This window comes from Pteropus vampyrus, unplaced genomic scaffold (assembly GCF_000151845.1).
Source record: "Pteropus vampyrus isolate Shadow unplaced genomic scaffold, Pvam_2.0 Scaffold225, whole genome shotgun sequence".
Classification (NCBI taxonomy): Eukaryota; Metazoa; Chordata; class Mammalia; order Chiroptera; family Pteropodidae; genus Pteropus; species Pteropus vampyrus.
Window position 1 is genome coordinate 1,019,676 of NW_011889006.1, and position 10,965 is coordinate 1,030,640.

General features: G+C 42.0%; 1 protein-coding gene across 1 annotated transcript; it reads right to left on the bottom strand.

The window, feature by feature from the left end:
* Positions 1-2,160: 2,160 nt before the first annotated feature.
* Positions 2,161-10,439, bottom strand: LOC105301004 (DLA class II histocompatibility antigen, DR-1 beta chain-like). Its single transcript, XM_023538510.1, is given in 6 exon segments — positions 2,161-2,198; positions 2,658-2,768; positions 3,121-3,402; positions 5,575-5,670; positions 5,673-5,810; positions 10,325-10,439. Coding segments are annotated over 6 exon segments (765 nt in total). The 5' UTR covers positions 10,425-10,439.
* Between the last annotated feature and the right edge of the window lie 526 nt (positions 10,440-10,965).

Genomic DNA, 10,965 nt, shown 5'->3' on the forward strand with positions numbered 1-10,965 from the left:
CCTACAGTTACCCTCCTATTTTGCAGATGCTCTAGTGTTAGTAAATGTACTTCCTTCCAGTATAGTCTAGGTGTCCTCTAAACCACTGATTTTTGCTGTATCCCAAGGTTGGCGATTCTGCACACAGGTCCTCAGTGCACTGGGGGTGTGATTCTGATGGTACCATGTCTCTGTCTCTCCTACGTGTTTCTATGTGGTTCTTCTTTTCTTTGTTGTGCAGAAGTTGTCCAGTCAGCCTTCATTTCTTCTTCAGGGGGAAACACTCTGTCTGTAGGTATAAATTTAATATGACATGGAAGGAGGCGAGTTCAGGGTTTTCCTACACTGCCATCTTGGACTGGAGGGCCTTTGTTAGCTTGTTTCCCACCATATACTTTTTGTCAGTTTATTTCAATTACTGTAGTTTGTTTTTAGCTTTTATGCATTACCTTTTTAAAGTTTTGACTGAAACTTTTATTATGTAAAATATTTGCATGTCCATCAAATTAAAACTATTAAAAAAGATATATATTTAGAAAAGTCCAGTTTCCTTCATCCTATTCCCTCATTCTTCCCTATAGACAACCATTAAAAAAAGTCCTTCCATTGTTTCTTTTTACAAATATAAGTAGATAGATGATAGATATAGATAATGATTGACAGATAGGTAGATAGCTAGCTAGTTAGATAACATGAATGGGTATAGCTATATATTCTTATTCTCCTCTATCTGACTAAACAAAATGCTGTGAAGAAATTCTCCAGTTCCTTGCTCCAAACACATTTTGGAGGTTTTTCCATAGCAGAATATTTTCATTTTTAATTCAAGTGCAGAGCATTTCATTGTTTGGATGTACATCAGTGTATTCATACATTCCCTTTTGTTTCCCAGTAGTCTCTGATTTATGCCAAGATCCATACAGGACTTTCCTGACAGACAGTGAGTTTGTCATATAACATGGAGGGCCTCAGAAGTGCATCTTTTTTTCTTAGAGTTTGTACTAATGGCCTCCGAGACCTGTTTATGGGGAAGGGTGCATCTCAAGCCAAGAAGTCAGCATGGCAGTGATTTTTATCTGAGAGACAGAAAAAGACTGAAGTGTTGAAGCTAATAAAAGGGGACTTTAAGAAGCACCTAGGTTTAGATACTTTCTTTTTAAAGATCAGTGAAAAAGAGACAAAAGAAGATTATAAAAATTGTAGAAGCATCTCATCCTTACAAGTTACCTGCATTTCTTATATTTGTTGTTCCCTTTCTGTATTCTCTTGTATGAAGGCACCTGTGTGTTTGTCTTTGGGAATACAAAGATGTAGGAGACCACCATGACATGGGGTCATTAAGGGTTTTCTCCTAGCTCAGGAAAACATGCCCAATTAGAGAATACTGAAAAGTCATGAAAAAGTATGGAAGAAAACAAGGAAACCTTTCAGATCCACATGTGACCAATATTCAGAATATAAATGAAAATAATTATTTTTTTGTGATGAAATCCTCCCTTTCCCTTTTCCTCCATTTCCTGTCCTTGAAGCTGAATGAAGCAGATGATTTTCACTTTATATTTAATTGAGAAAAAAATTTATAAAGAAATATGTGCAGAATGTAAGTTCAGATGCACAGAGGCAGTAAGGATTGAATACAAGGGAACCAGGAAGGAATGAGGATAAGGTACTGCAATCAATATTAGGAACTTCTAGGTCAAGAGCAAAAGTAGAGGAAGCCATCAGGGACATTTTCTGTAGGGTCACTGAACGAGGAGCAAACCAAATCCTCAGGAAGCACTCTCTTTGTGAAATATAGCCAAGCAGGAAACCTTTTCATGTTGTGAAGAAGCTAGGACAGAAGAGTCTTTATTCCTTGAGTGTGACCGTTTTCACTTCAGCTCAGGAGTCCTGCAGAAGATAGAGGAGTGTTGTAACCAGACCTAATTCAACAAGCATCATCTTTTCCCCTCCCTCAGGGCCTTATGTTATAGCACTGAAGTAAGGAGGAAAAAAATTCTTACGTCGCCCTGAGCCAAAGTTCCTTTAGAAAATGGGCCTTTTATTAAGTAGAGAGAAGAAGCTTTACTGCAAACTGCCTGATCAGAAATCAGATCCAAAGTCTTTCCCATTATTTCTGTCTCCTGTCTTGTCACCTCTACATTCTTTTCTAGGGAAACTGAGTATGTCTCTAAAAGAGAACTAATTGGCATTACCTGTTGGCTGAAGTCCAGAGTGTCCTGGGAAAGAGAAGAGAAACAATAAAGATATGGAAGTAAATATGTCCCCAAACATAATGTTCCATGCCCCCAGACCACCCTCTTAAGATTTCTCTAACACCACAATTCATATCACATGATACCTCAGTAGAGAGGAGAGCAGAAACTAAAAGCAGAGACCCATGAAGCTTCTGTCACACAAATTCAGTGTCATTTCATTACCTTTAGTGGCTCTTCTTTCATTTGCCCAGGATCTTGACCCAAGATCTCCATGCATGTTAATCCTTTGCTTACCTCTATGGGCCATAGCTCCTTATGTTTCAAACCATGGACTGTTTATTTCTGGATTTCCAGGAAATTTGAGATTGACCAGGGTAAAGAGGCTTTAGGTAGGCCCCTGATATGCAGAGAACTTGAGCAGAGTCATATTTCTTCCCCCATAAAGTCTTTGAGGAATCTCGACTGCAACAGGTTCTTTACCTTTCTGATTCCTGAAGTGGATGAACAGCCCCACCCCAAGGAAGAGCAGCCCCAGAACAAAGCCACCGATTCCACTCAGCATCTTGCTCTGTGCAGATTCAGACTGTGCTCCTGAGAGAAGAAGCTAGTTTTAGTCATTTTTACCCCAAACCTAAATTCTCTAGTTGAGACTCTGGGATTGAGAGCTTTGACAATGGGGGAAGAAGGCGACCCTGGAAGAACCAGAACAATTGGCCATTTCTAGAAAACAGACTTAAAAATCACACTGAATAGATACAAGGTTCAGGCATTGAACTCCTTTAAATATCACAGCCCTGAAATAAGACTACTTCTTCAACATCTGATGGATGAGGAGGCTGGGACTCAATAAGGTTGAGTAGCTTGTCTAGGGTAACAGAGCTAACAGAAGTCAGGGCAGAGACTGGAGGCCCTGAGGCCTTAATGAGGTCAGAAAGCTTCTCACTCCCTTCCATTGAGATAGGGCTTGTCCGACTTGGGTGCTGCACTTGACAGGTGTAGACTTCTCCACTCTGAGGAACAGTTTCCAGCATCACCAGGGTCTGGAAGGTCCAGTCTCCATTATGAATCAGGCCTATGGAGATGACCCCAGCCTCCTCTTGCTGGCCATTCCGCAACCATATGACTTCAATGTCGCCTGGATAGAAACCATTCACAGAGCAGACCAGGAGGTTGTGGTGCTGCAGGCGCTGGGTCTTTGCAGGATACACAGTCACTGTAGGCTCAACTAGGAGAGAAAAGGTGGAGGGGATATGAGAGGAAGACAGAGTAAGTCTCCCTGGTGGGCAGCTTTTCTGCTTCCAGTCTCTGGTCCAGATCTAGTCTTGGGCAAGCCTCCCTCAGGGCTGGCCATGTGGCTGCACAGGAGTTAGTGCCATGAGCCTGAAAGCTAATCTTTGCAGTGTGGTCCCACTAGATTTGAGAGATGTTGAGGAAGTTTGTGGGGTTTTTTTCCTCGTAGTGTGAAATGGTTATTTATTGTTGAAGTGTTTATACATCTTTGCAAGGCATATAGTGTATTATTAAAAGCATGAATTCTGGAGCAGGGCTGCCTGCATTCAGATCCTCTTACTGATTGATCCTGGGGGAGTTTTTACATTCCTCTGTGCCTTAGCTTTCTCACCTATAAAGGGAAATGAAATACTAACTTACCTCTTAGGATTATGTGAAGATTAATGCACCTAAAATATGTAAAGCAATAACTGAAATTTAGCCTTCAACATATGTTAGCTATTTATTAACCTTAATTGGTGAAAAAATATGATTCAAAGTAGTGCGGATAAATCAGGGAACAGCTTGGGGAAGATAGGATACAGGGTATGACATCCTGGGAATGCTACACTCACAGCTTAGAGCACCACAGAAATGGTTCTACCCTGGGCAGCAAGAAAGGCACACGTGATTCTCTAACTCTGAGTTCCAGGAAAGCATGAGTCCTGGAGGAGAAGAAAAGAAGCAAAAAAAAGTAATTCATTTTTCAAAATGTCTTATATTTGCACTCAACTGATCAATGCTTCTCCTTTGCAAACAAGCATATCTGTTTTTGGAATTATCATTTTACAATTGTCTCTCTTTTTAAGCTAATATTTGAGTTCAGGGCTGGGTCTGGGACTCATTGATACAATTGTTTAGTGCCTGAGACAATTCCCAGCATAACCAGCCTCGATAAATAATTTTTTTTTTTTAAAGGAGAAACCTGGGGAAAAAAACAGTTTTAAATAACACAAAACGGTAGACTTAAGATTGATGGTAAACCATTGCTAACAATTTTGCAGTCTGTTCCATTAAATTAAATATGTTTAAATTCCTAACATGAAAAATAATGAACTTAATCCTAATACAAACCACGAACTGGAAATATGCTTAATCAAATATCAGCAGAGTGTTAACAATCTTACTGCATAAAGAACCCATAAAATCATTGAGAGAAACACCAGGACCCCAGAGGCAATAGACAATAGATAATTCTTAGAGTAGTAACAACAAGTAGCCAATAAATATGTGAAAAATGTTCAAGAACCTTAGAAATAAAAGAAATATAAATTAAAAATTAAAAGCATGTAAATTTTCAACAAGAAGATGTAGCAAAGGGGAATGTGAGGTAAATTGTTCCAATTATAAAGACAAATGACATGTAAATACTATTAGCATTAAAAAAATAGTAACAACAGTATATGAAATAACAAAATTCTAAATCGAAAAGCTGGTTTCACAATCATTCCAACTGTGTAAAAACATATACACTAAGGGGGGGAAAAAAAGCAAGAAATCTGGACCTAAAAGAAGCCTCAGAAAGATCACAGATGTCTTAGAGGTTCCCTCCCATCCCTCAAAAATTAGTCTGATACTTTTTCTCGATGAAATGCTTATGCAATAAACACAGGCACCTTTACTCCAGGGGTTTCGGAATCAAGAAAGGTGCATGCAAGACAGACTGTTGTGACTGTCCTCCGCACATCTCTCATCTCTGCTCCCCTAATCCTTCACCAACCAGACAGCACCGTAAACCTACCTTCCTCCATCTCTGACCTCCCCCCGCCCCCGCACCATCAAGCTTCCTCCACCTCCAGCCCCGGCGCTGCCACCGCAACTCAGTTGTCCCACAGCGACCACCGTAGTCGCCTGACTCCCCCTCCTGCATCCCCCACTTCCCGCGCTCAGACCCCAGCCGCACTCCCCCCACCACACACACTCTGTCCCAGCTCACCGCGCAGCGCACCCCTCACAGTCGCGCCGGAGTCACACACAGTGTCCCCGACAGCAACCCTCCCACGTCCCCTCGTTTACAGTGCTGCACGGTCACCCCGACTGAGTCACTCCCCCGGTCACACACACGCACACACACACACACGCGCACACACACACACGCGCGCGCGCTCCCCGCCCCCGCCGCGCTCACCTCGCCGCCGCACCGTGAAGCTCTCACCAACTCCGTAGTTGTGTCTGCGCACCGTGTCCACCGCGGCCCGCTTCTGCTACATGATGCCCTCCTGCTGGTCACCACGCGGAATTCTCCCACGTCGCTGTTGAAGCGCACGAACTCTTCCCCGTTACAGAACTATCTGGCCAGGAACCGCACCCGCTCCGTCCCGTTGAAGAAATGACACTCGGTCTTCCCCAGAAGCAAGAAATATGCTGTGGGAACAGGATCGCTGCGGTCACCCGGGCGGGCTCTTGGGAACAGACTGACGGCGACGCCGCCCATTGCGGAGGGGACAGACACCAGCACCTCCAACTAGCAGCACCGACGGTTCATCTTTCACCCGCCTGCGGCGGCGAAGGGAGACCCCTCTGATCCCCAGTTCTGGGATCCGCTCGGCTTCCGTGCTGGCTGCAGACCCCCAAGCGGGAGCTAGAGGAGGGTTTGCCCCGTCCCCACCTCCTCCTCGACGCCTTTACCCGAAAGACACTCAGGGCTCATGCCTCTCGTCCCACAGCCAGTCTCTCTCAGTGAGGACTAAGACTCACCTCCACCCACATCCCAAGTAATAGGCACCGAGGCGTTGGAGAACCAATCAGCATCAGAAGTGACTGGCATCCTTACCTACTGGTGAGAGAGTCAGTATGAAGGACCTCTTCTGAAATTTAGAATTCCTTGCCTTAAAAAGTTGTTTTAATTTGGTGCTTTAAAGGTTTGATCCGCTCGTATCGGAAACATTTTATTGGGCCCCTATTGTGAGCCAACTCTGTGTTCATTTCTAACTCTGTCTTCTAATCCCAATAATGCAAGTTAGTACCAAATAACCAGTCTTGGCCAGGTGTAGAACTCTCACTTCTGTAGTCAAGTCCTCTCAAAAAGGGAGAAACTAAAAGAAGATAACATTTTCATATAGACAGTTTACAAAAAAGGTCCCAGACTTTGCATAGAGACTTTCACTTAGAAATGATGGCAGGGAGCAGTGGACTCTGGTCATACCAGGGCTATTTTACTATTCGCAAATTCTCTAATACCTTCTTGACACATGAGAAAGTTGAAAAATAGAAATGTGTGAAGTTGCTGTTCACTGTAGTTTGTGTATGGTTGGCACTGTTAGTCTATGCTCATGTGCCTGACTTAAAGTTGCCAGATATAGCAAATAAAGATACAGGATACCCAGTTAAATTTGGATTTCAGATAAATAGTTATTGTTTCTCTGAAATCCAGATTTAATTGGGCATCCTATATTTTAGTTGGCAACCCTAGGCCAACTTGCTAATAAAATCTCAAAAGAAGAAGTCTATTTAATACTTCTTTGTGTTCTTCAACACATATCTATGATGGCCTGCACATAGTGTGGGCCCATCTGAAACTTTTCAAATAAATGTTCTAGCATTCACTATGTGACACTGGGTAAGTTACTTAAATACTTTGAATTTTAGATTCCATAAATATGTGTTTTTAATGCTACAGATAAGATAGGATAGTTATGAGAACTACATACTAAAATTTATAGGTCTGGTATGTAGTAACTGCAAAATGTTATGGTGCTCCATGCTGATAGATTTGTTCATCGCTCCATCCTCATTACCTAAGGTGGTAACTGATATATTCTATGTCATTAATAAATATTGGTTGTATATTTCATGGCTTTTTGCATAACCGGTTACCATTGCATATGAAGTCACTGTAGTGCTTCCTTGCTGATAACTGAACATCTCTGGTTCTCAAGACCTACCAGCTTCTCTTCAGGCTCATTTAGTCTTATACTTTAGGTCCAGCTGACTCCCTGAACCCAGAGCTCAGTCTTTCCCTGTGGTCAGCTACTCATAAGAGTCATCTGTAATCCCTCTTTTATTTCTTAAGCTCCCATCTCTCTTAAAATGGTCCAACCCAGTTTCTATCTTTTATACTCCACTGACTGCAAATGTCAAGTCCACCAAACCCAGTGCTTGCTGCTCTGTCATGTTCTTAGTTCACCCACCACTTAGTGGTTCTCACCACACCTGGCCACTTCCTCTTGGAAAAATCTACTTTCCTTCACTTACATGCATCACATTCTCTTGGTTTTCCTGAATGCCACTGGCACTCCTTCTCAGTCCCTTTTGCTGACGCATTGGCCCTTGGCCTCCTCTTGTCTGCTACTCTCTCTCTCTCTCTCTCTCTCTCTCTCTCTCTCTCTCTCTCTCTCTCTCTCTCTCATTCTCTGTCTCTCTCTATGTGACCTTCTCCACTTTCCTGGAATTTAACACAATACATTCGTCAATAACACCAACATATATGCCTACAGCCCTGGCTGATCCCTGAACGCCAGGCTCCAATATTCAACTGACCTCTTGGCAGCTCCATATAAATGTCAAAAAGTCATTTTAAACTTAAAATATTTATTCCTAATCACCCACTTCTAATTATTTTCTTCTGCAGTCTTTTCTTTCTCAATAAACAGCATCACCAAGTTTATTCAAATCATTCAAGGTAAAATCTTTAAGGATAAGCCTGATTTTTCTACACCTCCCCCCCTTAATTCATTACCAAGTCATACAAATATCTATCTTGAATCTGCTTTATCTTTACCGCTGTCTTCATCACTGCCACACTAAATGAAGCTGCAGGCATGTCTTCCCTGGAGAAATCTTCCATGCTCCTAAATGGTCTCCCTGACTTCACTTGTGAACCCCTACCATCCAAGCTCCATGTGGCAGGTAGAATGATTTTTAAAAAAATAAATGTAAATTGACTTTCCTTGTAACTCTCCAGTAATTTCACGTATCCCTTCAAATGAAAGTTAAATTTCTTACCATGGCCATCAGGGCCAAATATGATTTGTCTCCTGTCTTCTTTTCCGACTTCTTCTGTGCCACTCCCCAACTTATTTGCTGTGCTTCAGCCACTTCAGCCTTCTTTCTGTCTCTTAAACATAGCAAACATCTTCCCACACTTTAGCCTTTCCCCTATTCCCTAGAATGCTTGTCTCTTAGATCTTCACGTGGCTGGCTTCTCATCATTCATATCTCAAATATCTCTAAATGTCACTTTCTCAGGGAAAGCTCCCGAGGCATTTGAAATGAAGTCAGGTGAATGCGGTTCTCTGTTCCATAACCCTAGTATATTATTTTCAGGGCAATTAATATTCCTAGAAATTTTTTCTTTCTTAAATGTTTATTGAGTGCTCTCTTCAGCAGCACATATATTAAATGTTTATTGAGTTATTGTCGTTCTTCCCTGACATTAGGTAAGTTCCACAAGAGTAGAGGATTTTCTGTGACATTCAAATAGGATTCTTTGAGCCTAGAACAGAGCCCAGTATAGAACAGTTGCTCAGATAAACATTTGTGGTCTAAATGAGTAAATCCAGAGTTCTGGGACTTGCTCATTGTGAGGATCCTGGAAAGCAAGAAGGCATTCAAGCTCCAACACTTTTATTCTGATGACACATTATATCCCTTCCACTTCCTGTGAGAAATTTAGACAATCTTCCTCTTTTTTCTCCTACTAGTTGGAAGAAACATCACAAGTAAGGAAAAAGTAACTTTAAGAAAGAGGGAAAATATCACTGTTTCATCTTGTTTATGGGTCTATTATGGTGCTGAGGGCTGTGCAAGCTTCGGGGAGTCTCAGGAATGATAATGATATAGTTTAGGAAAGAACAGGGAAGAACTGGAAGTGGAGGTAACATAACATGGCTAATTAAGGAAAACAGAGGGCATGATGAATGAATTTGTGAAATTTGGAGCCACAACTCCAGGAGACCTCAATTTGACCTTGATTATTGACTTTCAGTCCCATGGGGTATAAGCAACCTTCATACTCTTTCTATACTCCTCCTCAAGGTGTATAGTTTTAACCTATGAAATTATTTATACTTGATTATATTTTACTTAAAAAACAGAAATTCATATAATTTATCCTCTACTAGTCGAATCTCTTCTTGTGGGCTCAGGCCAGAGAAAGGGGAGATACAGGAGAAACTGATAGTATAGAAAGGTTCAAAACAAATTCGTAATAAACAGTAATCTGGCCAGGTTTTCAGATGACTTAAATTCTTGAAGGCTTCAAAGAATACCCTATAGATGCTCCTTATCTACAGGGTCATTCTGAGTACTAAGAATCTCTGCTTCAGCTGCAGGGTGCTTTCCACAGGAGGAATAGAGAGCACTAACACCAACTTCTGTCAGAGAACCTCCAGAGAACACAGGCCTTATGAACCTGGGTTTCAGGGAGAAAGGAAAGGAGATAATTAGGGAGGCCTCTTGATATGTCCTCATGTATTAGGGAGAGGCACCATCACAGATCCTGTTGAGGCCATAACAGGATCTTCGAAGAGAGACTCTTCTAATTCCTTTTGATTTCACATAAAAATTTCAGAGAAACTTTCCTTGTTTTTGACATAACACAAATAAGGGAACTGCTGGATGGAGAATTATTTTAACATCATTATTTTTAAATCTTTTCCACAGGGAATGGGAAGCAAGGCTGGAGAGGTTTTATTGGGAGAGAGTTGAGAAGAAATGGCCTATATATGGAGCCCCTTGTGCAGCTTTCGTAGCGAGCAAACAGCCAGGCTCTTTTTGTTCTGGAAAGAAATGAGGATCTAAATGGTAAAGATAGGTGGTCATTGAAGAAAATGTCACAGTTTACTAAGGGACATGGCCTGGGCATAATGACAAAGCTAATTCCCCCCCCCCACGCCCCCACCCCACCCCAATAGCTTACCCGCAAGGTGTATACTTACATGAGGTGTCCCTGGCCCAAGTCAACAGAGGGCTCAGCACCCTCAGTATCACTGTCAGAGCTGTCATCCAGGAGCCTCTGGGGAACCACAGACACACCATGCTGGAGAGCAGAGAGGACAGGATGCAGGAGAACAGGCAAATCTCACTAGTGAAGGACCAGTACTCTCCTTCACCTCATCCCAAAGAACACCAACCAAATAACTCATTTCTTCATTCCTGGATTGGGTAATCTCAGTGTTGGAGAACCAATCAGTATAAAAAGTGACTGGAATCATTAGTTACTGGTCTTCTTTCGCAACTTAGAATTTCTTGCACTGAAGAATGCCTTAAATTAAGAACTTAAAAGGTTGAACCAACTGGAACCGAAAAATTTTTTCAGGCCCTATTGTGAGCCAGCTCTGTGCTGGTCAGTGATGTGCACACAAGTTTGAGCTCATTAGGAGCATTTCCTTCTCTCACTTGAAGGCAGAGCTGTTTTGACAAATGTATGAGTGAGTGTGTTAGGAGCTGAGGGGGTGGAGGGAAGATGATTGCAAGCTAGGAGACCTTCAATCTGTCCTAAGTGCACCATAATTTAGGATTGTAGATTTCAGAAAATTACTTAACCTCTCACAGTTGAAATAAAGGCACCGTGATATTT